The sequence below is a fragment of the Nomascus leucogenys genome, chromosome 19, assembly GCF_006542625.1.
Source record: "Nomascus leucogenys isolate Asia chromosome 19, Asia_NLE_v1, whole genome shotgun sequence".
NCBI classification, from domain to species: domain Eukaryota; kingdom Metazoa; phylum Chordata; class Mammalia; order Primates; family Hylobatidae; genus Nomascus; species Nomascus leucogenys.
The window spans coordinates 28700455-28716883 of record NC_044399.1 but is presented as its reverse complement, the minus strand read 5'-3'; the positions used below and the strand labels follow the sequence as shown (position 1 = coordinate 28716883).

The window sequence follows — 16429 nt, the reverse complement described above, 5'->3', positions numbered from 1 at the left end:
CGTTGAGTGCTTTCTCTTACTCTCCTTTCTCGATTTAAGACATTAAATCATTTAAGACAGTGTCATTTGGTCGGGCGCGGTGGCTCACGCTTGAAATCCCAGCACTTTGGGAGGCTGAGGTGGGCGGATCACCTGAGGTCAGGAATTCGAGACGAACCTGGCCAACATGGCAAAACCTCGACTCTACCAAAAAAAAAAAAAAAAAAATTAGCCGGGCCTGGTAGCGCGTGCCTTTAATCCCAGCTACTCAGGAGGCTGAGGCAGGGAGAACTGCTTGAACCTGGGTGGCAGAGGTTGCAGTGAGCCAAGATCGCACCACTGCACTCCAGCCTGGGCGACAGAGCGAGACTCTGTCTCAGAAAAAAATAAATTCTTAAAGACAGTGTCATTTGATGGAGTTGCTTTCTTGATCGTTGGCTGCAATTAAAGACCTAGCCTCACTGTCTTTTGTGTTGCCTTGGACCGGCTCTTAGGTTCTACCGCCCTAACAGGCAGTGGAGGCTGGCCTCGAGTGGTAGTCCTCCATTTTGCCCTCTTTTCCTACCCTCTACCCCAACCCTAGCTGCTCTCCTGTCTCCTTCCAACACTGTTCTCTTTGGGAATATGCATGTCCAACTTCCCAAGCAGTCTGGGATCTGGAGTAAGATGACTCTTAGTTTAATGGAGTTTTTCCACAGTGCTTGCATGTGCCCCAAGGGTTTGGAAGGTTGGAGAACTAACAAAAAGCAAAGCGCCATCCTGTGTCGTTTCGGCAGGTCTGTGTTCTGTTAAAATATGAAAGAATTAACAGAAGAAAGAAGAAATAAGGGCAGAAACTCCACTGGGGAGTACTTGTCTAACCCTGAAAAAGTTCAAGGCTCTTGTTCAAGGTCTGAATTTTTCCCTTGAGATTTGCTTGTAGTCCTTAAAGGCATCTTCAGACATCTGATCAAGGCAGCATCCGCGGAAAATTATAAGGTGGGTGGCTGCACTGGAGCCTGTCCTGGCTCAGGGGAGCCAGTGAAGAGTGATTTTTTTTCCCTTGGCGTTGGGGGATCAGAGGGGGTGCCCTCTGCTATGCAGGAAGCCCTCCTTGCCCACTAGATAGTTCTCATTCCTCAGGAGATAATCTGTGAGGGGCCGGCGTGTTTTCTCCATCTTGGCACTTACCTTCAGACCCTCCTAAGTACCCGGGAGGGCCGTGTTTTTCATCGGAGATTGAAATGGAACCTCCCCCCCGGGTGCCCGGGAATAGTACCTTGGGGGCAGCGCCCCTCCTTCCGGAGGGCAGCATCCCGGCGGGGGCGGGGGCTCGGCTTTGATCCCAGGGCACCTTTTGTCCCTGGAGACGCTCTGCCAGCCAGGTACGTGGAGGGAGTGCAGCCCGCCCTCCAGGAGGCCGCGCGGGGCTGGGGCGGGCCGGCGGCTCCGGGGAGTGGCGGCCGGGAGCCCGCGAACACGGGTGGGCGCCGTCGCCTCACTAACCGGGCGCCTCCGGGAAGTCCGGGCGGGGTCCGCCGCTCGCACATAGGATTAGCGTCCTCTAAACTCCATCCCTGGGAAAAGCCGCCACACTTCTCACCCAAACTCGCGGAGCCGAGGGGTTGGGCGGCAGCCGGGGCCGGCGAGGCGGATCCGGGAACGGGTGGGTCCAGGCGGCCAAGCCCCTTCAGCGCCGACCCAACCGCCCCGGCCCGGGCCAGTCCAGCGGGGCGGGGGCCGGTGACACAAAGGCGACGGCGGGTCTTCCGGGCCTCCGGCCTCGGGCAGTCGCAGGGCGCCCCGGGCCCCCGGACCTCCCCTCGCGTCGCGGCCAGTCAGCCGGCGCCGCCCGGCGTCCGCCCTCAGCCGTCCGGCGAAGCGCGGCCTCCTCTGCCGGCGCGGGGTCCCCTGGTTAACCCCTGCCCGGCAGCGCGGCCGCTGATTGGAGGAGGCGGGGCGCCGGGGCAGCGGGGACCCCCCCCACCACCTTCCTCGTCCCCTCCCCCTCCTCCCCCACTGTCGGCGCTTCCCCCACCCCCCCAGGACCCCCCCTGCCTCCCAGCCGTGCAAATCTCGCGAGGAAACACGCGGTTTCACTAGTGTGTTTACACCGATCACTACTAATCCGGACCGAACCGATCCGGATTAAGGGGCCGGAGGCGGGTCCTGGGCACCAGCGGTTCCGACCCCCCCCCGCCCTCCGCGCCGCACCCGAGTGGCCCCCAGCCGAGCGGGCCCCCACCTCCTGGCCCTGCCTGGGCCCTCCTGCGCCTCCCTTGGCCTTTGTCCGGCGCCAGGAGGCCGGTCCCGCGCCCCCCGCGGCCGCCCGGGCCCGGGCCCGCGTCAGGCGCCTGGCTCTGTACGCGAGCCCGGGGATCTGCGGCCTTCGTGCCCCCCTTCCCCCGCCCGCCCTCTCGTGGAGCCCGGCGCCGGCGGCGGCTGCCCGGGCGGGGGGTTGCGGCGCTCAGGAGAGGCCCCGGCTCCGCCCCGGGCCTGCCCAGGGGGAGAGCGGAGCGGCCCGCAGCCGGGTCGGGTCGGGGCCCCTCCCGGGAGGAGCGTGGAGCGGCGGCGGCGGCGGCAGGTGAGAGGCTGAGCCCCGGGTGGGGGAGGGCGCCGGGCCTGGGGCATTAACCGTCCCGGGGACCCCTTTGGCCTGAGGAGCCTGCGTCTTGGGCCCAGCTCGGGGCCGGCTCCGGACCGCAGCTCCTGGGCGCTGAGGCGGGAGGGGCTCCCTGAGGGCTGCGGGTCGCTGAGGGGCCGGGCAGAAGATGGGGGAGGCCCAGGCGGCCCCGGCCTGGGATTGGGGCCGGCGGCCGGAGGAGAGACGGGGGCCCCCTGGCAGCTGGAGGCCTCAGCAGCCTCCCGGGCGCCCCCGAGAGCCGGCCCTCCCTTCCTCCGTGACAGGTGGGCCTGGAGTTGGGGAAAGTTTGGAGCCGGCGAGGGGCGCCGGGACCAGGCCCCATCGCTCCTGCTTCCCGGCTGTGGGCTGCAGGGAGGATCCCAGTCCAAGGCCCCGCTGGAATTAGACGGAGTGGCTATTTCCTTAACATGAGTTGACGTTAAACGGAATAACCGCCGGGGCGTCATTTTCCGGGCCGGGCCTGGGGATGGAGGTTTGGGAAGTGTTGGGAGAGACCTTGGGGTTTGGGAGAGACTGCAACCTCTGCCTTTCCGACCTCGATTAGGGCAGGGCAGCACGCGAGGAAGGCCACGGGGGAAACTCATTCTCCCAGTCTCTTTTTTTCCTTCTTTTTCTTTTTATAAAGATGCATTTCAACCTTTCTGAGAATTTCCTAATTCTCTAACCTGCACTTGCATGTGTGGGTGAAACTTTGTCACCTTTTCATTCCCCTTTGCCCCAGGCTCTCAATCCAGGAAGGGAAATGAAACTGAAGGACTTGTAAGGGGGTTGTTACTGGAGATTGTAGAGTTGTTGGATTGCAGAGGAGAATGTTCGATTCATCTTTTCAGTAACTTTAAAATCACACCAACTATTCCAACTTCTTAATAATGTGTTCGAAGGGGTTCTATGTAATGATATATGTTTCTTTTCCACTGTTAATATTAAAGAGAGGTTTTCAATGGGTCGTGTAGGAGTTGGTCTCTTGCAAAGGATGGACATATTTGCTGAAAGTAGCCTGTGCATTAATTGGTTATGGAAGTTTAAAAATGGTGTCCTCCTGCCCCTCCCTGCTTGGAAGAAGGGCTAAAAGCAGATGTCCAGAATCAAGAGAAAACTACTGCAGGGAGTGGTCAGAAAAATATTTTTTAAAGGGATTGTTATGGAGCTATATTAATTTACTGAGTGAATGGAGGTGGATGGTTTTACCATGGGCTCTCTATTAAATTTAAAATAATTAATTCCTTTTTTCATGAGCTACTGTGAGCTCTTCAGAGAAAGGAGCTGTATAATAGTGTTTTTACAGTTATTTGTAGCTTCTGATTCATCCTATATTCTTTTGAAATTATTGTCAATGATTCATATTTTTAGTTTAAGGACTACTTCCTGAGTGGGAAATAAATATCTGAAGATACTTAGCTAGATCCGAAGGCTGATAGAAGGAATGTTCTTTTTGCAGGCTAGTTCTTGTTTTGTTCTTTCCCCTGTGCTCAACTTTTACAGAGATTATATGAAGGGTTTGAGGGGTTTATTTTTGCTGTTAAAATCAAATCAGAACTAGGGAAGAAAAAGTGGCTGTCATAGAAGAGGACTTCTGAGCTGCTTTAAAACTTTTAAATGTATTACTGTTTGATGCAGCACATAGTAGTCTACCACTTGTATGCTATATTTACTTGAGATTTACCTGCATTTGATCTTTCGGTGAAATAATTACTGTGAGTTTCGTTCTACAAAAAATTACCTCCTCACATTTTAGTGTTTATGGTTTCACAGCCTTCTTTTTCTTTTTCAGTAGAAATGATGGAAGAATTGCATAGCCTGGACCCACGACGGCAGGAATTACTGGAGGCCAGGTTTACTGGAGTAGGTGTTAGTAAGGTGAGTAAAATGATAATAATGAACACTATTCATATTCTAATTTAAACACATTTTTTAAATGATTAAGAGCAATTTGGGTAGGCCCTTCTGATAGTTTGCAGGGGAGAAGATTTGGGTCTTAATTTCAGTGAACTTTTGGATCCTGCTAGTCATTCCAGTAGTCATTTAACATAGTAGGTTTGAAAATGTTCTATATGGAAATATATGTTTCTTCCTCCTTTCTCGTATAGGAGAGGTTTCTCATGGTTCTTGTTACAAGGAAACTAAGAGGATGTGTGTATAGATTCTATGCCATATTTTGTTAAAACTTGTCAGTCATTCAGAAAGAAAATTACAAGGCATTGCATAGCTTTGTTACATTGGACTTTGGAGGTAGTTACATGGTAGAGTATTGAAAAATTGGCCTCTGTGAAGTCTGCAGACTCTTTACTGGTTGCACCCCCAGACTGGTTTGTTGCTCTTCTCATTCTTCCTTCTTAGTTTTTATTTTTGTTGCAGGAGCATAATATTAGATTAGGCCCCCATTAACGGGCACGTATGAAGTTAAGCAATTTATAGTTTCCTATGCATGTTTATGTACCCACTGGTCCACCCCTCTGCTCTCATAGGATGATTTTACAATGTGTAAAATGTTTGATTTTAATACAGTACTCAAAGTATATTTGCGATATTTTATTTAAAAGCTTCATTGGTCCAAGATCACATTACTTGGGCTTGAGATGTGTGAACGTATGAGCTACTGAATTTTTTTTTTTTTTGAGACAGAGTTTTCCTCTTGTCGCCCAGGCTGGAGTGCAAGGGTGTGATCTCGTCTCACTGCAGCCTCCGCCTCCTGGGTTCAAGTGATGATTCTCCTGCCTCAGCCTCCTGAGTCGCTGGGATTACAGGCGCCCACCACCACGCCCAGCTGATTTTTGTATTTTTAGTAGAGACGGGGTTTCACCATGTTGTCCAGGCTGGTCTCGAACTCCTGACCTCAGGTGATCCACCCGCCTCGGCCTCCCAAAGTCTGGGATCACAGGCAGGAGCCACTGTGCCTGGCCGAGCTTTTGATCTTTAACCAATGTGATACAACATTTGTTTCTGTGCTTTTCAAGAAATCCTGTCTCATGGTAACCTGGATGTTGATCTCGTGCTTTAGTTAGTAGCTTCTCCAAGGAGAAGGTGTGTTGAGGTTTAGTTGGAAAAATGGGCTTCTTTGATGGGTCTCACAGTTTTGGTGAGCTGGGATAGCTTGATAGGGTTTTGTTTTTTTTTTTTTTTGAGACAGAGCCTTGCTCTGTCGCCCAGGCTGGAGTGCAGTGGCACGATCTTGGCTCACTGCATCCTCTGCCTCCTGGGTTCAAGCAATTCTCTTGCCTCAGCCTCCCTAGTAGCTGGGATTACAGGCTCCCGCCACCACACTTGGCTAATTTTTTTGTACTTTTAGTAGAGACAGGGTTTGGCCATGCTGGTCTCAAACCCCTGGCCTCAAGTGATCCTCCTGCCTTGGCCTTCCAGAGTGCTAGGATTACAGGCATGAGCCACCGCGCCCAACCAGCTTGATAGTTTTTGTTTATTCAACAAATATTGAGCACTTGCTGTATGCTAGGCATTGTGCAAGGTGTTAGGGCTGATGCTTGAGCACAGTACCTCCACATCTGCAGTATGGGGAGAGAGAGATGATACCGTGATGAGATCTGTATTAGAACTGTGACAAGGTGTTGTGGGAACACAGGATTTGTTACATATTCTTAATTTCTTTGGCCACTTAAGCAGTTTACTTTTGTGGCACTTAGAGTGGCTGTGCTCCTGGACGTTGTATAGTGAAGTTACATTTACAAATGTAAACTCTCTGATCTAGGTGAAGTAGCTTCAAGTAGAAGTGAGCAATATGTTTGAATACTAAATTGATCTCTAAATGACCTCTGATGTGTCTTTTTAACTTGAAGATTGAGCATAAGGCTAATATCCAGATCTGTCTGTTTAAATGGTCCCCCCACCCCCGCCTCCTGTAAGTCAGTTTGTATTCAAATTTTACATAGTTTAAGCTCATTGATCTTTGGATTAGGGTTGTTGTTCTGTTTTTAGGTTTGTGATGGCTGTATCCAAGTATACTTTTGATGGAGTAGGGCATAAGTGATAAGAATGAGTGACATTCAACATGTTGCTGTCTAGACCCAACTTAAAGTCATGTAACTAAGGTATCAGAAAACTTTAATACAGTAACCTATTGTTTAATAGGAAATTCTACCTTTAACATAGAAAGTTCTCTGTACAGAAAAAGAAATTTACCTATTTCCAGTTTTTTTGTTTGTTTTTGAGAGGGTCTCACTCTCTAGCCTAGGTTGGAGTGCAGTGGCACGATCTCGGCTCACCTCAACCTCCACCTCCTAGTCTCAAGCGATTCTCCTGCCTCAGCCTATAGATAGCTGGGGTTACAGGTGTGTGCCACTACCACACTGTTAATTTTTGTATTTTTAGCAGAGATGGGGTTTTACCATGTTGGCCAGGCTGGTCTTGAATCCCTGACCTCAAATGATCCACCTGCCTCTGCCTCCCAGAGTGTTGGGATTACAGGCATGAGCCACTGCACCCAGCTTTATTTCCAGTTGTTTTTATTCCATTAGTTGTTTTTTTTTTTTTTTTTTTTTTTTTTTTGAGACAGAGTTTTGCTCTGTCGACCAGGCTGGAGTGCAGTACCATAATCTCGGCCCACTGCAATCTCTGCCTCCTGGGTTCAAGCAATTCTCCTGCCTCAGCCTCCTGAGTAGCTGGGACTACAGGCACCTGCCACCACGCCCAGCTAATTTTTGTATTTTTAGTAGATGGGGTTTCACCATATTGGCCAGGCTGATCTTGAACTCCCGACCTTGTGATGTGCCTGCCTCAGCCTCCCAAAGTGCTGGGATTATAGGCGTGAGCCACTGTGCCCGGCTTAAGTAGTCATATGTTATTTTGATATTTCCAGTCATGGTAAGTATATTGATTACAATGAATTTGTTATTTGAGGACTAGCAGGAGACTATTTTTCCTATAACAAAGAAACTTGAAAAAAAATTAATTCTGTAGTTTGCAGAGCTGGGAAAAGAAAATCTCCATTTTGTATGACTTCTTTTTTTTTTTTTTTTTTTTTTTTGAGACAGAGTTTTACTCTTGTTGCCCAGGCTGGAGTGCAATGGCGCGATTTCAGCTCACTGCAACCTCCGCCTCCTGGGTTCAAGCAATTCTCGTGCCTCAGCCTCCCGAGTAGCTGGGATTACAGGCACGTGCCACCACGCCCGGCTAATTTTTTGTATTTTTAGTAGAGATGGAGTTTCACCACGTTGGCCAGGCTGGTCTCGAAATCCTGACCTCAGGTGATCCACCCGCCTCGGCCTCCCAAAGTGCTGGGATTATAGGTGTGAGCCATCGCGCCCAGCCTTTGTATTACTTCTTTTACCAGTAAGACATCGTACCTCTCAGACTATTGATTTGAAATGGGGGTGTGGAGGGGATGATGATACTGGGAGAAAAGGGTGCTTTTGGAAAAACTCCTCTCCCTGGCTTTGAATTCTCATTTCGGATCATTATTTCCCAATGAGAATATCACCGTGTTAGGGCCAGGCACGGTGGCTCACGCCTGCAATCCCAGCACTTTGGGAGGCTAAGGCAGGCAGATCACGAGGTCAGGAGATCAAGACCATCCTGGCTAACACAGTGAAACCCCATCTGTACTAAAAAATACAAAAAATTAGCCAGGCGTGGTGGCGGGTGCCTGTAGTCCCAGCTACCTGGGAGGCTGAGGCAGGAGAATGGCGTGAACCCGGGAGGCGGGGCTTGCAGTGACCTGAGATCGCGCCACTGCACTCCAGCCTGGGCGACAGAGCGAGGCTCCATCTCAAAAACAAAACAAAACAAAAAAAGAATATCACTGTGTTGATGACAGCTTTGTTTTTCGAAGATCAAAAAAGATTTCAGCCTCTGCAGCTCCAAATAAGAGAGCAGAGTGACTTCCCTGTGATGGTGCCATCTAGTGGGACTGGTTCAGCCTCTTGGGCTGTCTCTTGAATTTCTCCTAACTATTCATAACATTTTTCAGTACTTTTTGATGTCCATAGAAGGAAGAAAGTCAGTGCCACTGTGGATTCTTTCCTAGTGGACAAGAGTGTTGCAAGTAGCTACAGTCTTTGAACTTTCTGGTTGTTGTAAATCTTCTGTTGTATAACTTTCAAGTTTTTTCCACCTGCAAATTAGATATACACTCCATTACTTAGACTAAAACAGAATGGCCAAATCTCCACATCTATTACTTATATTTAAGTTGCTCATTACCTATATTTAGGTTTTTAATTTTTTTTATTTCTAATTTTCTTGCATAGTGCAAATTTTTAATTTTCTTGCATAGTGTGTTTATAGGTACTCAGTTTCTCAAGCATATGGGATGCACTATTTGGTTTTTTTTTAAAGATTGACGTTTTCTGTCATGAATTGATGAGGGGAAAGTAGTGTAATGTGCACCCAAAAGTCTATAGCAGGCTCCCTAGTCTAGCTGCCCCTTTTTAGGAGGACCTGGAGCCATCGTCTTAGCAGTTTTGAGGTGGTAAGGCTAAACTGGGTTGTGAACCTAGTAATTTTCGGTTTTTTTTTTTTTTGTTGTTGTTGTTGTTGTTGTTTTTTTTTGAGATGGAATCTCACTCTATCGCCCAGGCTGGAGTGCAGTGGCGCAATCTCTACTCACTGCAAGCTCTGCCTCCCGGGTTCACGCCTTTCTCCTGCCTCAGCCTCCCGAGTAGCTGGGACTACAGGTGCCCACCACCACGCCTTGCTAATTTTTTGTATTTTTAGTAGAGATGGGGTTTCACCGTGTTAGCCAGGATGGTCTCGATCTCCTGACCTCGTGATCTGCCCGCCTTGGCCTCCCAAAGTGCTGGGATTACAGGCACGAGCCACTGCACCCGGCTGCTAGTTCTTTATGTCTTGTTGACCTGACATGTGAGCTGTCCTACCTCTTTTTTTTTTTGAGACGGGGTCTCGCTCTGTCACCCGGGCTAGAGTGCAGTGGCATGATCTTGGCTCACTGCAGCCTCTGCCTCCCGGGTTCAAGCGATTCTCTTGCCTCAGCCTCCCTGAGTAGCTAGGACTACAGGCGTGTGCCACTATTCTCAGCTCATTTTTAAATTTTTAGTAGAGACGGGGTTTCACCATGTTAGTTGGCCAGGATGGTCTCTCTTTCTTGACCTCGTGATCCTCCCGCCTTGGCCTCCCAAATTGTGTGATGACAAGCGTGAGCCACCGCGCCTGGCCTGTCATACCTCTTTTTAAAGACCTCTTCCTGTAAGCACTGGATAATCTACTTCTAGTAATGTGAAACTGACTATATCTTGAATTCATATGTTTTCAATCAACCTGTTGCAGTTTATATTCTACACCCTGCTCCCTTTTGACAGTTTAAGTACAGGTAGTCTCAGCGGTTCTGGAGACCATGTAAAGTAGACAGAATTTCACCCTTGCATGCATTGTTACTTGCACCTAGTTGAATATCAATGTTAATATAGTAGCAAATACTTATAATACTGTGTGCCAGGTACTATTCCAATAGTACAACAAAAGCAATAAGAAGTGAATTTAGATATTTTATAACAGGGATAATGGTTAACAAATCTGTACGTAATCAACTCACTGGATTAATAGGCATTCTCCATTCTCTGTTTATAAGCCATGCTGACTGATGCTTATCACATTGCTCCCACTAGTTGAATTATAGCCATGTCAATGGTCATTTTACAATAACTTACACTTGTGTTGTAATTATTCAATTTAATACACAATTGCATAAACCAATGAAATATGATTGCAGGCCGGGCGCAGTGGCTTACGCCCGTAATCCCAGCACTTTGGGACGCCGAGGCGGGCAGATCACGAGATCAGGAGATCAAGACCGTCCTGGCCAACATGACAAAACCCATCTCTACTAAAAATACAAAAAATAAGCCGAGCGTGGTGGCATGTGCCTGTAATCCTAGCTACTCAGGAGGCTAAGGCAGGAGAATCACTTGAACTGGGGAGTTGGAGGTTGCAGTTAGCCGAGATCGTGCCACTGCACTCCAGCCTGGGCGACAGAACGAGACTCTGTCTCAAAAAAAAGAAAGAAATATGATTGCAAAATGAAAGAATTGTTTCCAAGAGAACTAAGTTAACTGCCCTAGAAAGACTAGGTAAGTCAGCACGTGCCTGTAGTCCCAGCTGCTCAGGAGGCTGAGGCAGGAGAATTGCTTGAACCTGGGAGGCGGAGGTTGCAGTGAGCCAAGATTGCGCCACTGCACTCCAGCATGGGCAATAGAGTGAGACTCTGTCTCAAAAAAAAAAAAGTAAGTCAGCAAGGAGATATCTGTAAAAATTTATGATATTCTTTTAATCTGCAGGAATTCTTTACTTAAATCCTTGGCAAGTATCTGTTTTTGTTTTTTTGTTTTTGAGACGGAGTTTCACTCTTGTTGCCCAGGCTAGAGTGCAATGGTGTGATCTTGGCTCACCACAACCTCCGCCTCCCGGGTTCAAGTGATTCTCCTGCCTTAGCCTCCCAGGTAGCTGGGATTACAGGCATGCGCCAACACACGCAGCTAATTTTGTATTTTTATTAGAGATGGGGTTTCTTCATGTTGGTCAGGCTGTTCTTGAACTTCCGACCTCAAGTGATCCACCTACCTTGGCCTCCCAAAGTGCTGGGATTACAGGCGTGAGCCACTGCGCCCGGCGGCAAGTATCTTTTAAGTTCTCACTTTTTTTGTTGTTGTTGTTGGAGACGGAGTTTCACTCTTGTCTCCCAGGCTGGAGTGCAGTGGCATGATCTCAGCTCACAGCAATCTCCACCTCCCAGGTTCAAGCGATTCTCTTGCCTCAGCCTCCTGAGTAGCTGGGAGGTGCCCGCCACAATGCCCAGCTAATTTTTGTATTTTTAATAGAGATAAGGTTTTACCATGTTGGCCAGGCTGGTCTCGAACTCCTGACCTCAGGTGATCCACCTGCCTTGGCCTCCCAAAGTGCTAGGATTACAGGCGTCAGCCACCGTGCCCGGGCCAAGGAACTCTTTTTCTATCTTTTATAAATTTTTAAGTCTGATACATCACATTATATAATCAAATTTGACTTCTGAAAAGGTATTTAACCAACTGATACCTTTCTTTTCATGTAGTTCATTGCAGCAATTAGAAGCTTTCAGTTATGAATATCTAGTGTCAGCTTTTTCACATACCAAAGTCACTTTCATTTTGTAAAAATGTTTGTATGTCTTACATTTAATTACATGCCTGACAATGCTCAATAAGTATGAATGCTGAGAAATGGCCTATACTTATATTGATGCATTTTAAGGAACTGCGGATTAATTTACTTTAGTATTTATTTGATTCCCTCCTTATTTCATATGTCGTCAAGTACCAACACGCGCCTCTTTCTCTGAAATTTCTGAAGTGTTTTTCTGCCCCCGTTGCTACTGCCTTAATCCAGACTGTTTTTATTCATAACTCGAAATTCTAGTTTGGAAGTCTTGCACCCTTTCTGTTCTTTTATTGGTTACCACAGAAATGACAACACATATTTTTAACTTATCAAAGGTTAATGTTAATACCTTTGTCTTCCTCTTCGTCAGTACAAGGGCCTTGAAGATTTTTTTTTTTTTTTTGAGATGGGGTGTCACTCTGTCACCCAGGCTGGAGTGAAGTGGCATGATCATGGCTCACTGCTGCCTTGACCTCCTGGGCTCAGGTGCTCCTCCCGCCTCAGCCTCCTGAGTAGCTGGGGCTACAGGCACACACCACCACACTCGAATAATTTTTGTAATTTTTCTTTTTATAAATTAAAAAAAAAAAGCCTCCCATCAACATCTTGCAAATTTTTGTATTTTTCGTAGAAACGGTTTTGCCATGTTGCCCAGACTGGTGACCTTGAAGATTTAACTCCATTTATTCCCCTCACAATTCACATGCTATTGCTGTTCTGGATTTAATTGTGTGTGTGTGTGTGTGTGTGTGTGTATGTAAAAATTTTTTTTTTTTTGAGACATGGTCTCACTGTGTCACTCAGGCTTGAGTGCAGTGGTGCGATCTCGGCTCACTGAAACCTCTGCCTTCTGGGCTCAAGTGATTCTCCTGCCTCAACCTCCTGAGTATCTGGGACTAAAGGCACGTGCCACCATGCCCGGCTAAGTTTTCTTTTTTTGTGTTTTTAGTACAGATGGGGTTTCACCATGTTGGCCAGGCTGATCTTGAACTCCTAACCTCAGGCGATCCGCCAGCCTTGGCTTCCCAAAGTGCTGGGATTACAGGTGTGAGCTACTGTGCCCAGTCTGTATATTTTCTAGAGCACTTTTAGGTTTATAGAAAACTGAGCAGCTAATACAGAGTTCCCATATACTTCCTTACCCTACTTTCTCATTATTCACATTTTGCATTATTAGTGTCTTTGTTACAATTGATGATACGTTATTAACTAAAGTCCATTGTTCACAGTTGTCTACTGGCTTCCATTAGGCTCTTTATTTTTATTTATATTTTTTTGAGATGGAGTCAACTTGCCCAGGCTGGAGTGTGGTGGCGTGATCTCATCTCACTGCAACCTCCGCCTTCTAGGTTCAAGCAGTTCTCCCTGTGTCAGCCTCCTGAGTAGCTGGAATTACAGGCGCCCACCACCACGCACAGCTAATTTTTGTATTTTTAGTAGAGATGGGTTTCACCATGTTGGCCAGGCTGGTCTTGAACTCCTGACCTCAAGTGATCCACCTGCCTTGGCCTCCAAAAGTGTTAGGATTACAGGCGTGGGCCGTCACACTGGCCAGTTATAGAATATTCTCAGCCGTTATCTTGTCATATATTGTTTCTGTCTTATTCTGTCTTCTCTGGCACGCTAAACATATACTAGACCTTCTCATTGTGTTTTCTCTGCCTCTTACCCTGTCTCTTGTATTGCTTGTCTTTTTGTTTTCTTATCTAAATACTTGGTAGTTTCTTGTGACCTATCTTCCACTTGATTAATTTTCTCTTTAGATTTGCTTAATCTACATAAACCTATACGTTGAAATTTTATAAGAGCTGAGTCACTCTTATCCTGAGGGTGTAGCCCATGGGTCTTCTAATGTATGGGGTGGCTTTCCCACACTCTCCTCATTGGGCAGGGCCCGGGCTTTGACTTTCTTCTCTCCCTATACTCCCAGGCCTCTTAAATTATAGCTAGATTTTTCTTTTTCTTTTCTTTTTTTTTTTTGAGATGGAGTCTTGCTCTGCCGCCAGGCTGGAGTGCAATGGCATGATCTCGGCTCACTGCAACTTCCGCCTCCCGGATTCAAGCGATTCTCCTGCCTCAGCCTCCCAAGTAGCTAGGACTATAGGCACGCGCCACCGCACCCAGCTAATTTTTGTATTTTTAGTGTAGACAGGATTTCACCATGTTGGCCAGGCTGGTCTTGAACTCCTGACCTCAGGTGATCCACCTGCCTTGGCCTCCCAAAATGCTGGGATTACAGGTAAGAGACACCACACCTGGCCTAATTTCAAAAATTTTTCTTTAGAATTTAATCTGCAAATGACTTCAAATTGAAATCATTTTTTATTTTTAAATTTTAACTTTTAGAGACAGGACTTCATCCCCAGGCTGACCTCGAACTCCTGGGCTCAAGTGATTCTCCCACCTCAGCCTCCTAAGTAGCTGAGACAACAAGGCATGTGCCATTGCACCCAGCAGAAGTGATTTTTTTGAGTTCTGGTCTTGTGTCTCTGGATTCTTGACTTTTTACAGAAGTAATTCTTTATTTCATTGCCTTGCAGTCAATAATATAAAACTAACACTTAGTGTGTGTGAACTCTTGTGTCACTGTAAAGTTTACCTCCTTGTGACTTTCACTTCTCATCTGCTTCCTTCTTCCTTCCTGCCTATAAGTGGTTGGCATTGGCGTTGTCATCACTCTTGGCCTTTAAAGTCATTTATTTCCTGTTCTCTGTTTACTTTTAGTTAAATTCAGATTAAATGGAAAGATTTCTTAAAATTTTATTTTTAAGAAAGGCCATGAGAGGGAAAACAAATAAGGTATATTATCAGTGGTTGCTTATTTCATACCTGGGTCTAGGGATAATTTGGCTTAGTTCTATTCTTCCTCTCTACCTTGTCTGGGTCTTAAATTGTTAGGTTCCTCCTGGTGATACGTTTCACTTGATCCTGGCCACTACTAGATGTGATGGAATTAGTTTGGAATCTACTTCCTAGTATGTTGGCCATGGTTAGCTAAGTACTTTATTTATTTATTTATTTATTTATTTATTTATTTATTTTTTTGAGGTGGAGTCTTGCTCTGTCCCCAGGCTCGAGTGCAGTAGCGTGATCTCGGTTCACTGCAAGCTCCGCTTCCTGGGTTCAAGCAGTTCTGCCTCAGCCTCCCTAGTAGCTGGGACTATAGGTGGGTGCCACCATGCCCTGCTAATTTTTGTATTTTTAGTAGAGATGGGGTTTCACCGTGTTGGCCAGGATGGTCTCGATCTCCTGACCTCATGATCCGCCCGTCTTGGCCTCCCAAAGCACTGGGATTACAGGCGTGAGCCCCCACACCTGGCCCCCATATCTTATTCTTAACATATCCTTTTTCCAAAAAGCTGCATATATTGCAAAGTATTGGAGTAGGAATAATATAGCTTTGATACTAGAATCTGCTAAGAAGTTAGCGAGCTCTAGTTAACTTACGAGTCATTTCAATTCTCTGGGCACTTCCAATTTAAGAATTTTATGTTTGATGAACTACACAAAAAGAGGAAGCCAGATTTGAGATACAGGATAATAAATTCCAAATATTCCAGTTAAGTATTAATAGTATGAAAGAATGAGTGGTGGTATTAAAATATAAACCTTCAGGAACAAAGGTTCTATAGGATAAAATCTGCCAAAATTCATTCCTTCATTTTGTATATATATAGCCTTTTGGGAACATGGGTTACATACAATAAAATAACGATGTTAGAAAAATACCATAGGAGCAAGAAAAGTACCTTGTTTTGCCCATTAGGTATACTCTGAAGACAGCAGTGAGGAAAATAAAGGTAAAACATTTTTCTAAAAATAGTCTCAGAATAAGGATGGTGTCTGTTTTCTAGTCCTAACTAGATGAGGGAGATAGAGATTTATTATTAAACTTTTTTTTTGTTTTTTGAGACTCAGTCTTACTCTGTCGCCCAGGCTGGAATGCAGTGGCGCGATCTTGGCTCACTGCAATCTCCGCCTCCCAAGTTCAAGCGATTCTCCTGCCTCAGCTTCCCGAGTAGCTGGGGTTTCAGGTGCCTGCCACCTCGCCCAGCTAATTTTTGTACTTTTAGTAGAGATGGGGTTTCACCATGTTGGCCACGCTGGTCTTGAACTCCTGACCTCTCAGGTGATCCGCCCACCTAGGCCTCCCAAAATGCTGGGATTACAGGCGTGAGCCACTGCACCTGGCCCAGAACTTTTTCATCTTCCCAAATCGTAACTCCATGCCCATTAAATAATAACTCCCAGGCCAGGCACAGTGGTTCAAGCCCATAATTTCACTATTTTGGGAGGCCGAGGTGGGCAGATCACGAAATCAGGAGTTGGAGACCAACCTGGCCAACATAGTGAAACCCCATCTCTACTAAAAATACAAAAAAATTAGCCGGGCGTGTTGGTGTGCACCTGTAATCCCAGCTACTTAGGAGGCTGATGGAAGAGAATCACTTGAACCGGGAGGCGGAGGTTGCAGTGAGCCGAGATCATGCCACTGCACTCCAGCCTAGTCGACAGAGCGAGACTCCGTCTCAAAAAACAGAACAACGACAACAAGAAAACCTCCCAATAACTCCCCATTCTCCACCTTTCTCCCCAGCCCCTGGCAACTATCATTCTGTTTTTCCATCTCTGTGAATTTGACTATTCTAGGTACTAATATGAATGAAATCATAGCAGTATTTGTCCTTTTAACTGGCTTGTTTCACTTAGCATAGTATCTTCAAGGTTTAT

General features: G+C 46.8%; 1 protein-coding gene across 4 annotated transcripts in view; it reads left to right on the top strand.

The window, feature by feature from the left end:
• The first annotated feature begins 2091 nt into the window (after window positions 1-2091).
• The window catches only part of TLK2 (tousled like kinase 2), a 139492-nt gene continuing 125154 nt past the window's right edge, over window positions 2092-16429 (top strand). For 2 of the 4 annotated variants that reach the window (XM_030800547.1, XM_030800549.1), the window contains exons 1-2: window positions 2092-2542; window positions 4374-4459. In XM_030800547.1, the coding sequence (XP_030656407.1) occupies window positions 4379-4459 (81 nt within the window). In that variant the 5' untranslated portion in view covers window positions 2092-2542; window positions 4374-4378. The remainder of the gene's footprint in view (window positions 2543-4373; window positions 4460-16429) is intronic. The other 2 variants (XM_030800546.1, XM_030800545.1) reach the window with 2 other exon arrangements.